The 13,224-nt window shown below is 42.2% G+C and overlaps 1 protein-coding gene across 2 annotated transcripts in view; it reads right to left on the bottom strand.

Annotated features, from left to right (window-relative positions):
- Positions 1-13,224, bottom strand: part of LOC146869559 (E3 ubiquitin-protein ligase TRIM39-like) — a 185,518-nt gene that overhangs the window by 104,975 nt on the left and 67,319 nt on the right. The window contains exons 3-4 of one of the 2 annotated variants that reach the window (XM_085606149.1): positions 11,268-11,492; positions 4,766-4,788 (exon numbers count right to left, since the gene is read on the bottom strand). In XM_085606149.1, coding sequence (XP_085462275.1) covers positions 4,766-4,788; positions 11,268-11,492 — 248 coding nt within the window. The remainder of the gene's footprint in view (positions 1-4,765; positions 4,789-11,267; positions 11,493-13,224) is intronic. The other variant, XM_085606158.1, reaches the window with a different exon arrangement.

Below are 13,224 nucleotides of genomic sequence, written 5' to 3' on the forward strand. Positions count from 1 at the left end.
ACCTCCGCACCCAGCCAAGTAGAAGGTATCTTCATACCCCTTGCAATTCCATTGTAAACTATTAAAAGATAAGGAGCCCAGACTCCTGGTTCATGTTTATAAAGGTCACCAGGGACCTTATCAAGACCAGGAGCCTTTCCCGCGGGGAGTGCAGCGATAGCAGTCTGGACTTCGAGTATAGTAAAACTAATTGGGTGAAGAGCAAAGTTATCACTCAACGATAATTCAGATAAAAAAGGAGCTGTGCTAGGGGATTGATTGTTATACAAAAGAGTAAAATGGTCCTCCCAGACTTGCGGGGCAATATTCGGACTAATAGCGGACACCATATCAGATGAACCGGTAATCACAATTTTCCAAAATCTAGAAGAATCTCGATCCGCCAAAGCAGATGTTAGAGCGGCCCAATTCTGACTGGCCCATAAGTGCGTCGTTTACATTTAATGAGATCTCGGTCAGCGTTTGCCTTTAATGCAGTCATTAGTTCGGCTTTTGCCAGTCTACAGCCTCGATTATACCATGAATGTTTCCTAGATTGATATTTCTTCAAAGGAGCTAGAGGATTCAAAATATTTCCTAAACTTGCATAAAGTGCATCATTATGTGCGGCAATCTCTCTATTAATATCCGGGGCTAATTCAGACTCAATGAGGTCAGCCATTCGGTCCAAGGTTAAACTAACATTCCCATAAACTCTGGATATGTCCTCCGGGTTACTGACCAATTTCGACCATTTCACCCTCCGTCTATTGTTAGAGAGGGCAAGAATATCAGTTCTGTCTGAAGTCAGCGAGGATTCAGTGGGGCCCAAACCTAATAAAGCGTAATCCAGGATTAGAGGATTATGGTCACTTTCTCCACTGGGAAGCACCACAAAATCAAAGACTCGATTCCATTCCTTGCACTTGACAAAGATGTAATCGAGGTGGGCCTCTCTGCCCGATACATTAAAGGTAGTCTTTGGGGGTTATCAGATTTGGATTGTCCATTGCAAGCTCTAATAGAGTGAGCCAACGATAAAGAGGTAATTTGAAGAGCCAATGGGGTCCATGATCTTACAATGGAGCCAGCTACTTGTGGAATTTCCCAAGAGTCATCCTCCTCTTGGTTTATGGCATCTAATAGTCCCTCCAGGGGTTCAAAGTGGGAGTTAAAATCCCCACCCACCACTAAAGGGATACCCTCTGGTAAATCCGCCAATACCATAGATAAGACATCCACAGCCCTTGATTCTGCCGATAAACTAGTCGGTCTAGAGTAGATATTAATCAGGGCCATTTGTGTCTTAGCCTGCCATTTCAATATTATGGCTTGAACATCATCAGATCCTGTACTCAGGGCGGTAGCGGTACAGCCCAAATGGGTTGCCACCCAAATGGAGAGGCCACCAGACGGTCGGCCCCTACCTCCCCAAATTGCCGGAAGAAAAAAGGAGGCATAACCCACTCGATGATGGTTAGTCCTGGCCCATGTTTCCTGAAAACAACATATATCATGTTGATCTATAAAAAGGCCCCATTCGGGACAATCAAGCTTATTATGGAGGCCCGCTATATTCCAGGAGAGGATCTTTAGTGAAGAACGGGCACAGGATGGGTCAGCAGATGTACCAGCATTATCTGAGATGGTTATAGGGTCATTGTAGATGATGTCATTTGATAAGGTCGCCACAGTCTGTACTGATACTAATTCACACTCATCTACGTTGGAATTAGATCCAACTTGCAGTCAATCCACCTCTTCAAGAGGACTAAAGCTATTTTGGCATGGGACATCGTGAACAATAGGCTGATATAACCAGGAATTATCACGGTTCCGAGAGCTAGAGGAAAGAGGACCCACCCTTGTCCAGCCTTCTACGTTTTCAGCATGTACATTATTATTTAATGGGGGATAAAAATAGGAGAGTGGTAAAGGTTGAATGCAAGTCTCTCGCTGTTTCCCCCTCCAATTAAGGATATATGATACAATATCAGGATCTCTAAAATTCACCAGAACATAATCGCCCTTATAGCGTTTAAATGAATTACCCAGCCAATTAATCCTCCTAACCATCAAAATAGCCGCAGTTACAGATGGCGGGAATGGCCTATGGGTATTTAACCAACCGGTTACTTTGTTTTTAAGAGAGTCATACGTTTCTAAATCAGAGTTGGTACACTTGGGAATTCCAGCCAAAACTAGTACGTAGGGGGCCGCCTCGGGGGGTAAATTAACCACATCCTTCCAGCTTAACTTCCCCTGAGTATTAGTGTTGGTTCCCACCTTAGTACTATGGACATTTAATTCACCAACATTATCCATAGGCCTAAGTTGGACAGATGAGCAGTTCTGTATTGGGTGAGGACGAACAACAAAAGCCTGTTGGGGATTCAAGGATCGAGACAAATCCTGTGACTCGGAAGCCACCCCCATTCCTACATGTTTGGGGGGGGCACCTGAACTAACCACACTCAGGGACGAGGACTCTGGGAGTTGTATTTGAGGGGCATTATCCGTTTTAGAGATAGAACTACCTTTATTTATTAAACAATTAGTAATAATTCCTGTTGCTTTTTTTATTTCTATGAGCGTCTCATTCATAGAATCAAATCTAACCAAAAGAGGGTCAAATAAAAATTTTAGCGCATTTACTAAGGAGCTAGTTAACAAATCAGTCTCTCGCCCTGGTCCAGCAACACTACTGGGAGGGGAAGGGTGTTGAGAAATTTGGTTACAACTTGGGGTGGGTGATAGAGTATAAGTTTCAATAGTGCCTGGTAATACAATAGGTGGAACCTCAGTATCTAACCTGGCCTTTTTCCCACCCTTCATCTTCCTCACACTTTTCCTTTTGGATATCGCCCCCTCCCGTGAGCCATGAGCTGATCTTAAAGGTATTTCCTTCCCCAGCTCCGTAGCAACATCTGGTACCAAGGTTGAGCTAGTTCTTAGATCCTGGAGTACGGAATCAATTGTTTGGTCAATACTGTTCATTAAGGCAGTATGAGAGTTATCCAATCTCTCCGGAGTTCTTGCAGATGCGAGTAAGCCGAGGGAAGATCTCCTAGCACTTTCGATACCTTCCGAGAGTTGTTGCTCCAACATTAATAGCTCATTATTGACCACCGAATTAGCCCTGATAAGAAAATTGTCCAGTGTACCTGAAAGCATCGGAGTTCATGCCTGTGTTTTCGACCGTGTGGCCATTTTTCCTCTACGAGGGCGGAGCAGGAAAGAGAAGGGGCCCGGTCCGGTCTTGACCGTGCTTGAACGGGCTTAAACGGGCCCGCCCTTTGCCCGGGCTTCGCCCCGGACTGCGCCCCGCACGCGTCCCGCTCACGCGTAGACTAGTGTCAATTAAATAGCGGTAGGAGGTGTGTCCGGGAAGAGGATCAGGTGCGTTCAATGATTGTAAACCAAGGCACCCTGGGCCTCGCAGTCCCTGCACAGTAGCAGCCTCCTGTGATGACCACGCTTTTCAGTCTTCCCCCGCAGTTCCAAAGCAGCTCCTCAGGGATGGTGGTAGGTAAAATGAATTTTAAAAACAAAGTCCGTGCCTACGAGCGGCTCCCGCGAAGCGGGGGCCGCGAGGCGTTTTATGGCGAGGCAGTGGGAGGTGTGTCCGGGAAGAGGATCAGGTGCGTTCAATGATGGTAAACCAAGGCACCCTGGGCCTCGCAGTCCCTGCACAGTAGCAGCCTCCCGTGATGACCACGCTTTTCAGTCTTCCCCCGCAGTTCCAAAGCAGCTCCTCAGGGATGGTGGTAGGTAAAATGAATTTTAAAAACAAAGTCCGCGCCTACGAGCGGCACCCACGAAGCGGGGGCCGCGAGGCGTTTTATGGCGAGGCAGTGGGAGGTGTGTCCGGGAAGAGGATCAGGTGCGTTCAATGATTGTAAACCAAGGCACTCTGGGCCTCGCAGTCCCTGCACAGTAGCAGCCTCCCGTGATGACCACGCTTTTCAGTCTTCCCCCGCAGTTCCAAAGCAGCTCCTCAGGGATGGTGGTAGGTAAAATGAATTTTAAAAACAAAGTCCGCGCCTACGAGCGGCACCCACGAAGCGGGGGCCGCGAGGCGTTTTATGGCGAGGCAGTGGGAGGTGTGTCCGGGAAGAGGATCAGGTGCGTTCAATGATTGTAAACCAAGGCACCCTGGGCCTCGCAGTCCCTGCACAGTAGCAGCCTCCCGTGATGACCACGCTTTTCAGTCTTCCCCCGCAGTTCCAAAGCAGCTCCTCAGGGATGGTGGTAGGTAAAATGAATTTTAAAAACAAAGTCCGCGCCTACGAGCGGCACCCTACAGTATTACTACTTACTAGAAAATGCTATTCACAAATCTATCAGCGAAGACCTCTTCTTCATCTTTCCTATCTCTTCTGTGCAGAGATCAGGATCTGGTAGCAGCTATCTACATGTAAGTATAAGATTTAGCAGTAAATGTGTGCGGGACCAGAAGCGGGACCAGAGGAGAAAAAAAGAGAATATCTACTCCTAAACGGGAGGTGTTTGGGAGTTTTAAGGAAGGGTTTAGGGAGGCATATGCTGATACAAACACCCATCCACATAAGAGTAGGGGTCGGATTTCGAGAATGAAGGATGAAGTTTACTCCATCGGGATGGTGGAGGACGATACAACAAGAGGGACTTCCATCCGCCAAATTTAGAGTTGTCAGCCAGCCCTGCAGGACTCTCTCTATACTGACATCATGGTGGTTCCTGTCAATGTAAGAAAGGTTTGACCGATGGTAAAGTCGCTTTTCAAAAACAAAGCCAGATAACATACCTGTTCAAGATGCTCTGCACACCCTAGAGAGGAAAAGAAAAAACTATATTAACATACATGTCAAACAATTTTCAGCACTGATTTATCTTATGAGTAGACACTGGAGGAGTGAGCTCTTCACACATTTTTCCACGAGGCCGCCAAGGACTCAACATCGAAGGTGGGTCAAGAGAGAAAGACCAGTTAAATTGCCCACCTGTTTATGGTATGTTCCTAATCACACTGTTCACATAATGAGGCAGGCTTGCTGCTAATGAGGGAGAGCTTACAAGGTCGCAAAAAGAAATGTCTTGAGCAGTTAATGTAAATTGCTTCTAACTGCTACTAGAAAAGCTACTTAGAGCCGAGAGTTGAGACAGGGTTCACTCCTTTAATTCTGGGAGACTCTGTGATGACATAGGACACTAGTGCAAGAAAGTGATCTGCTATACATCTGCCTGAAGATGTGAGTTTTAAGTGACCTCCTGACTTGTTGATGTCCTGTGTTTGGTTCAGTTGTGCAGAGCTACACAGAGACCAGTCTTGAACACGGCTGGTTCTTCCATCAAATATAATATAAGCAGTTAACCACATGTACAGACTATTTAGCAGGCCTAAAGCTTTTAGAAGGAAGAATGCTTTGGCTGTTGCAATAACCCTGAGGATACATGACCAAAGTGTGGATTAAGGCTGTTTTCTGTAGAAGACCTATTAGAAAACATAAGTGGTGGAAAGCAAGTCTGGAGACATTTCTCCGTGGTTTGACGGAGCACGCACTGTTGAGCAGTATACCAAGGATGTGCATGGACTCTTATGTGGTTCAGGCTAGGCCCATATCAGGGGGAGTGGGTTAAAAATTCCTAACAGCAGGATCTTCCCATTTCAGGATAGACATCTGCATCCAGTCAGAGGTTGGTGATAAACAATAAATAAGTCTGGTAGCTTACCAGAGTCATCTTCGGGCTTTCCATAGAACTCTGTGTTGTGGTAGCTGATCACATAGGTGTCCTGCTTTTTGGTAAGCAGAGCCATGTAAACATTTCATAGCTTTGGTGATAATGCTGACCCTTGGGGGTATTCCAAGTGTAAACATTCTCAAAAGGATTGAGTTACAAGTCTCCACCCCCAAAAGAAGGGGAAGGGGCCTAATTTACGAATATTAGTTACCAATGCCAGAAAGAAAACCAACTATTGTAACACCATTCCATAGAAAACAACAGAGACAGGGACTTAAAATAAATTCGCTTACGATATAATGATTTATCGGATGTAGTTTAAAATAAATGTGCCTTAATGCAAAAAGATATACAAAAAAAAAACCTTTAGTTATAAAGTGTTATAAAGTGTTATTATTTTCTTGAGGTATACATGAGTGTAGCATTATTGATAAACCACTTCTAATTAATTCTATATATACTACTTTGAGTAATTACTAATGCATACTCAAACATATTTAATTGAAATATTTAATTTGAAATTAAGGTAATAGTGTTGCAGCATTTTTTCCTCTTGATCTACATTTAAAATGAATATACAAAATTAATTTACAATATTAGTTAAAAAAGAATATGTTTACTAATTTATTATAAAGGTAAATAAATGTATTTAATTTACTATATACTTTATGATAAGAAGAGTCTACCCCAACCAAGGAGTCTCCTTGTGCAAGTATAGGGAAAAGTAAAAAAAGTATATTCAAAAAAATAAAAAGTAGAAATATTTTTATGTAAAATATTATTGTGAATTACTTTATATATTCATTTTAAATATACAAAGCAAAATGCTACATCACTCAACTTAATTTTGCATTACATCTTTACTTAAATATATCATCTAAAAATTATTTTTCATACGTTTAAAATGAAAAATTCATTTCCAACTAAAACCTAAAATATATACAGTTTTGATGATTAGAATTAAAGGTAATTTAATTGTATTTTAATATAAAATTTTACATTCATGTATAAGTTGAAAAAAGGTGCATATATTTTAATATTAAATGATAAATAGGTTTTATTTTAAGCATTTGTAGTATAAAATTGAGTTTTTTTTATATTTTTCATGATTATTAACAATTTAATCTAATGTAAAAAAAATCCCTATGGTGTTTTTATTTTAAGTCCCTACTGCCATTATTTTCAATGGGAAAAGGATAGCAGTATCAGTAGTTGGCCATGTGTGATGCTCGACTTATTCCAGCTCTGAGCTGGAGTGATTTACTATCGATTCACTGAGGTCACTTTAGAAGTCTGTCTGCAAGCCTCTGCCTAAACCCCTCTTTACTGCTCCACAAACCCTTCCTATTTAGTATAAAGTATGTTCCTTTCTGCAGCCACTCTTGCAGTCCCTCCCACATTTACAACTAAGGGGCCTATTACAATCTCGGTTGGAAAGCCTCCTATGGTGCCCCCTGTTGATCCCTGCACTGTGAGGTGCCTGCCATGCAGTGCAGGGATGAACACAAACTCCCTTTTCTGTATGGGAGCTTCACCTGCAGCCGGTTTCCGACTGCAGCACAAGCTCCCATACAGAAAAGGAAGCCTGTGACCGCACCATGTGCCGTCGCATTAAAAATTAAGTGGTTGGGTCCGCCGACCGGAGGTCGTTCGGGCCCGTATCCGTGACAGTGTTAGGCGAAAGCAAGTCCACCCGACATCGTAATAATCCCCTAAGTAGTAAACTTATATGACTGATGATCTCTCCATGGAAAAGAGAGGAGGCGGAGGTGAGGATTTATACTCACAGGTTTGTGAATAGCATTTGTAGTACTTGAGTAGTACCTTTATAATACCACTAAAGTTCTACAAAATGCAGTTTGTCAATAGGCCTGCAGTTTTTTTTTTTTTTTTAAATACAAACAGTACCCATCACTGATAGAGGTGCTATGAGACTGCTGGCCCCAAGAGTGCTTGTGTTTCAAATCATTTACATTAAAGGATGCAGAGGTCTTGGTAGGGCGAAGGGCAATGAGGACTGGAAACCACAACAGATTTACTGTTAAAACGGTGATTATAACATTTGTGGGATACTCGGTACTGTTAAGTATATTTTAACTGTTGACAGCTTGACATTTAGAGTAACCCTTCCAGTCTGCATATTAAATAATAGCTGGGCTTTCAGATCGTTCTTAGAAATAGAACAGCAACTCATAAAGTCTAAAAAAAGGTGACGTAGCCCATTAGCTTTTAAAGTAGATTCAACATATCGCAACCAGGTTATGTTACTCACCCCATCTAGTTTCAAGACATCATTTATAATATCTCGTCAGTGTGAGAGTCTCCTTTCGCCATATTGAATGCCACAATAATATTGGCGCCAGAGAAATTTTATCAGAAATGTAAGGGGCTGTCATTTCCATATGGCATTTAAAATTGGCGCAAGACTTCGGCAATGAAAGTAACTTTTCAAAAAAATTATCTTCAATTGATTGAAGTTTTGTACATTCTCTGACTCCCCAGACGGCCGCTCCATAAGTGGCAGCAGACACCATCTTTTTATTACATCTAGAAGTCTTAAACTGTTTTTTTTAATAAACTTAATTAAAGCCCCAATATTCTTTTCCATCTGGATCGTTCTATTTACAATCATGTTTTGCCAGTTAATTTGTCTATCAAACATGATCCCTAAATAATTAAAAGAGTCAGTGATAATATGGGGTTGTTTCTGCAGTTTCGATCCAGCAACAAGGATAAAGGACTTGGAATAATTAACTTTCATATCCAGGGAGTTCATGTGTTGCATGTAATCAACACTAAGTGACGCAGTGCATTACTAGTACGTCCTAAAAGTACTGCGTCATCCGCATAAAGTAGTATGGGTTTGGAGTTTATATAAGGGACATCTGGAGTGGATTCCATCAGAGCAGCTTCTACATTATTGGTGTAAAGTGTGAATAGGAAGGCGGGAGAGAACGCACCCCTGCCTAACACCTCTCATGATTTTAAAATGTCTGGCACATTCACCACCCCTTCCACATCGGACACAGGCAGAAGCACCTGAATATAAGTCACGAATGATGTTAATAATATTCAGGTCAATCCCCATTGCCCACATGATCTGCCACAGCCTAGACTGTGCCATCCAGTCAAAGGCTGCGGACAGATCCATGAAGGCAAGATAGAGGTGGCCTTTTTTAGCTACAGTATATTTCGCTACAATTAGGCTCAGATTCAGGCACTGATATACAGTGCCTTTCCCTCTTCTAAAACCAAACTGACACGGGATTATAATATTCTTATCCAAGGCCCATTCCTCCAACCTATTTAAAAGGAGACGACCCATTAACTTAGCAATCGAATCTATCAGTGAGATAGGTCTATAGTTCCTATCTCCCTTCTTATAAATAGGGACAATTACTGTTGTTTTCCACGATGGAGGGGCACATGTTTGGGCAATTTTATTAAAAACATTTGTTAAAAGCGGGACCCACAAATCTTGGTTCTCCAAAAACAGATCAATGGGTACTACGTCCGGTCCTGGTGCTTTTGCCCGTTTACACTGATTTAAAGCCTACTTCACTTCTTCTAGTCTGAAACTAAGAGCGCCCCCTGCCACTCCTGGGATTTCGGGGCAAGACTGGGTGGGTAAGGTCTCATCAGCTCCAAATAAGCCTTCAAAGTGGGACACCCATTCCACCTGATCAACATGAGTGTCTGTGGTCACTGCCTGCTGATCTTTCAAAAACGGTGCATTAATCAGTGACCAAAACATCTGTGGGCTTTTTAATATAGCGTCCTTCTGAAGATTTTCCCACCATTCTTCCTTTAGGGTTTTCAATGTAGTAGTCCTTGCTGTCTTATAAACTTGGCGAAGGACCTGATTAATGGTGGATTGTGGGGATTGCACTTCAAGGCTGTGTCAAGGTTTTTTTTTTTTTAGAGATTTTTCGCATTCATCATCAAACCAGCTACTTTTTTTCTGTTGATCGTTACGTATAATACAGGTAAAAACATTTTTACCATCAGATAGTATGAGCTCAAAGGCCGAAACCGTAAAGGTAAAGCTGGTTTTAAACAGTGCATTATCTCCCCAGAACGTTTAGCAAGTAAATTGGCCAAAAACCTTTTAGGGTCCACTCTTTCCCATTTCAGAGCATTGCCATTCTTTCTTGTTTACCAGGAGATTGAAAACAGACTCATTTTTCTTTGAAGTGGCAACAAGAAAAGTTAATGCAGCAAGATCACTATAAGAGTAAAAATCAATCTTAAAACAAGTAAAAAGCCCTCTTACTGAATCTGAGACCAAAGCATAATCAAGCATAGAAGAAACAAAATGATTTAAAAAGGTAGCTCCTAACTGACCATTTAAAGCTTCAGAGGCGTTTAGAAATACAAGGGGCCCGATTCACAGAACTAACTTAAGATAAAATCCTAAACTTACTACCATTTTGGTATTCACAGAAGGCACTTACTCATTTCGGTATTCACAAAAGTTAGGAGTCCTAACTTTAGGACTCCTAAATGCCTTCTGTGAATACCGAAAGTCTTAAAATTAGTATTTTTCTCAGTTTAGTAGTAGTATAGTTAGGACTCCTAACTTTAGGACTTCTAAATGCCTTCTATGAATACCGAAAGTCTTAAAATTAGGATTTTTCTCAATTTAGTAGTAGTGAAGTTAGGGGCCTAAAGTTAGGACTCCTAAACTTAGAAAAATCCTAATTTTAAGACTTTCGGTATTCACAGAAGGCATTTAGGAGTCCTAAAGTTAGAACTCCTAACTTCTGTGAATACCGAAGTGAGTAAGTGTCTTCTGTGAATACCAAAATGAGTAAGTGCCTTCTGTGAATACGAAAATGGTAGTAAGTTTAGGATTTTGTCTTAAGTTAGTTCTGCGAATCGGGCCCAAGATCATTAGTAGATAACAGTCTGTTTGAAGCATTACCGTACACTGTATGTTTAAAGTGAAGGACACTCTCCCCCTCAACATCATGGACTCCACACACCAGAGCATTCTCTGGTCACAGGGATGGGCATTAAAGTCCCCAAGCCAAATTATATTACACGGTTTGTGGCATTTTGCTTGCACAACATGAATATCTCTTTCTAATGGGGCCAGCACCTCTGCCTGGTTAATTCCAAAATTATTGTTATAGAAATCAATAAGAAGCCAACAAGAATCCACAGAGTATTCTATCAAAATAACGTAGTAAAAGGCGAACGTATTAAGAAATAGCTTCACCTTAAAAGGAAAATCGTTAGAGAGAATGGTCAGTAACCCACCCTTTGCCTGACCTGCAGGTGACGATATTGCAGGAGTATAAAAAGAATGATATCCATTCACATATATTGAGTCAACCTCCCAAGTCAAGGGCAAGTCAAAGCATAGGAACTTAAACAATAAAACTGTCCCCCTTCCCACTTCACCTAAAAGAAGGGTTTAGAAAAGGCTTAGGTTAAAACAAGTCTCGGATCTCAATCCCTGTGACTGAATTATTTCACCTGACTCTGCTCACCCACCATGTTTAGAGACAATCCTTCCCGACATGGCCCTCAGGTGGAACTGAGGAGTGTCTAAAACCTCTCACCTTCAGCAGATGCACATCCTCCTGCTGACATTTCTCCTCTATCTCTTTGATCAGGTCCCTGTGGATTGATTGCTCCAGTTCAGTCACGTTTCCTTGAATCTTTTTCATATGCTGCTGGTGTTTCTTCTCCAGCTTGCTCAGAAGTTGTTGCTCTTCCTTGTCCAGAAACTGCTTTAGAAGCTCAAATGTTCTCCGGATCATCTCGGTCTGATCCTTGAAATCTCCCTTTAACCAAAACACACAATAATTGTGTTTTTTCACATGAAACTACAAACTGGTTTTCATCTCAACTACAACAAATGTCCTGCAGCCGCCACCATGTACAATCAATCAGTTTCAGCTACAACACAGCACTAGCCTTGCAAAGACTGACCTCTATACCTACCGTTCACTCACTACGTGCCTCCCATGACAAGTTTAAAATCCTGTTTATTCCATCTGTGATTTAAGGAGCTATAGGCAATCATAAAGGATCTACAACTACAGGCAGAGGGGAGGATTCCTAACTGATTTAGGGTCTGATCGAATCTGTCGTATTACAAGTCCCTTATATCCTATTGAATACGGCGGGCAGGATATCTGTAACCCATTCGCCAAACTCTAAATCAGAACCTTAGTGTCCATATAGCTCTCTGGCACCGGAGGTGCTATGCAAATGTTCAAATAAATCTTTCCTGAGAGGCCGGCTCGCTAAAGTCTGATAGATGAAGACGCAAACTGATTCCACTGCTAAAGGTGCACACAACAACTAACCCTGTTGGCTTGAATGGGCTTAAAATGTATTGTGGATTTTGCTGCTCCCTGTATTACTATCCCCCTCTGTCATTCTGAATAAACTCCTCCGTCCACCCCAGAGTCATTCTTAGATTGTCTGACCAGATTTGGGAGTGACAGTATAGAGGCTGGCTTCCAGGAGCACCCAGTACAAAAGTGCCATGTTCTTCGACGCAGTCACTATAGGAGATAAATTAAAAGCAGGCTAACAGCAAAGAGGAGCAATTAAACACCAACCAATGGATAGGGCTGTTAACGATTACAGTACGTTTTAATGACCTCTGGCTTCAAGTCTGTAGATGGAAAATAACACTCCTGTCGACTGTGCATAAATTCCCGAAACAGAAACGGAAGGCCAGATTAAACCGAGCTCTTGAAGGATTGATACTTCCAGTAACAAGGCACTGCTCGCAATTATGCCACTAACTAGGGGGGTACAGGAGCCATTCTGTTCCTGGGGTAGTTGAAGGCATACCTCTAAACTTTGGCAGGCTATTGGTACAAAAACTTTTATAGAGTAAAAGGACCAGACTTTTCACCTTTCTACAGCTGCATGGACTTTAAAGTGCAAGAGGCCAGGTGACCGCTCCCCTCCAGCGACACAGGTAAAAAGCCCTGTGCCCATGAACCTGCCATCAACTGCCAGTCATCACGGCCCGATATGAAGGGATAGTGATCACCTTTAACTAAGGGTTGGAATACTCTTTGGACCCATCTCCTGGTTAAACTGTTGAGGATCAGTAGAATCAGAACATCACTTCTTGTAGCCTCAGAGCCAGACGCCTGTCAATTAAAATTATTTATTTATTTATTTATTTCTTTATTTAGTCACTTGGTATTGTATGCAAATCACTCTTGAAGGAGCATCTCGCGCTGCTCAAGCGGAGAAGGAGAAAATCTAAAATAGCCAAGTCTTAAGCTCCTATTCAAAGGAAGGGAAGTCAGGGCAAGAGAAAAGGCCAAAAGGTTTTTTTCTTCAAAAGGTAGGGGACAGTGTAGGAAAACGATGTGCCCCCATATCTTCAGGTGCGATGAGAGGAATCACCAGAAACGCCTTGTCCGATGATCTCAAACATATACAAGGAAGAGAAGAATTTAACAGGGATGACAGATAATCTGGCCATGACTTAAAGAGAGCTGTATGTGTCAAACAGCAAAGTTTAAAGATGACACACTTGCTAAT

The sequence above is a fragment of the Triturus cristatus genome, chromosome 1_1, assembly GCF_964204655.1.
Source record: "Triturus cristatus chromosome 1_1, aTriCri1.1, whole genome shotgun sequence".
Classification (NCBI taxonomy): Eukaryota; Metazoa; Chordata; class Amphibia; order Caudata; family Salamandridae; genus Triturus; species Triturus cristatus.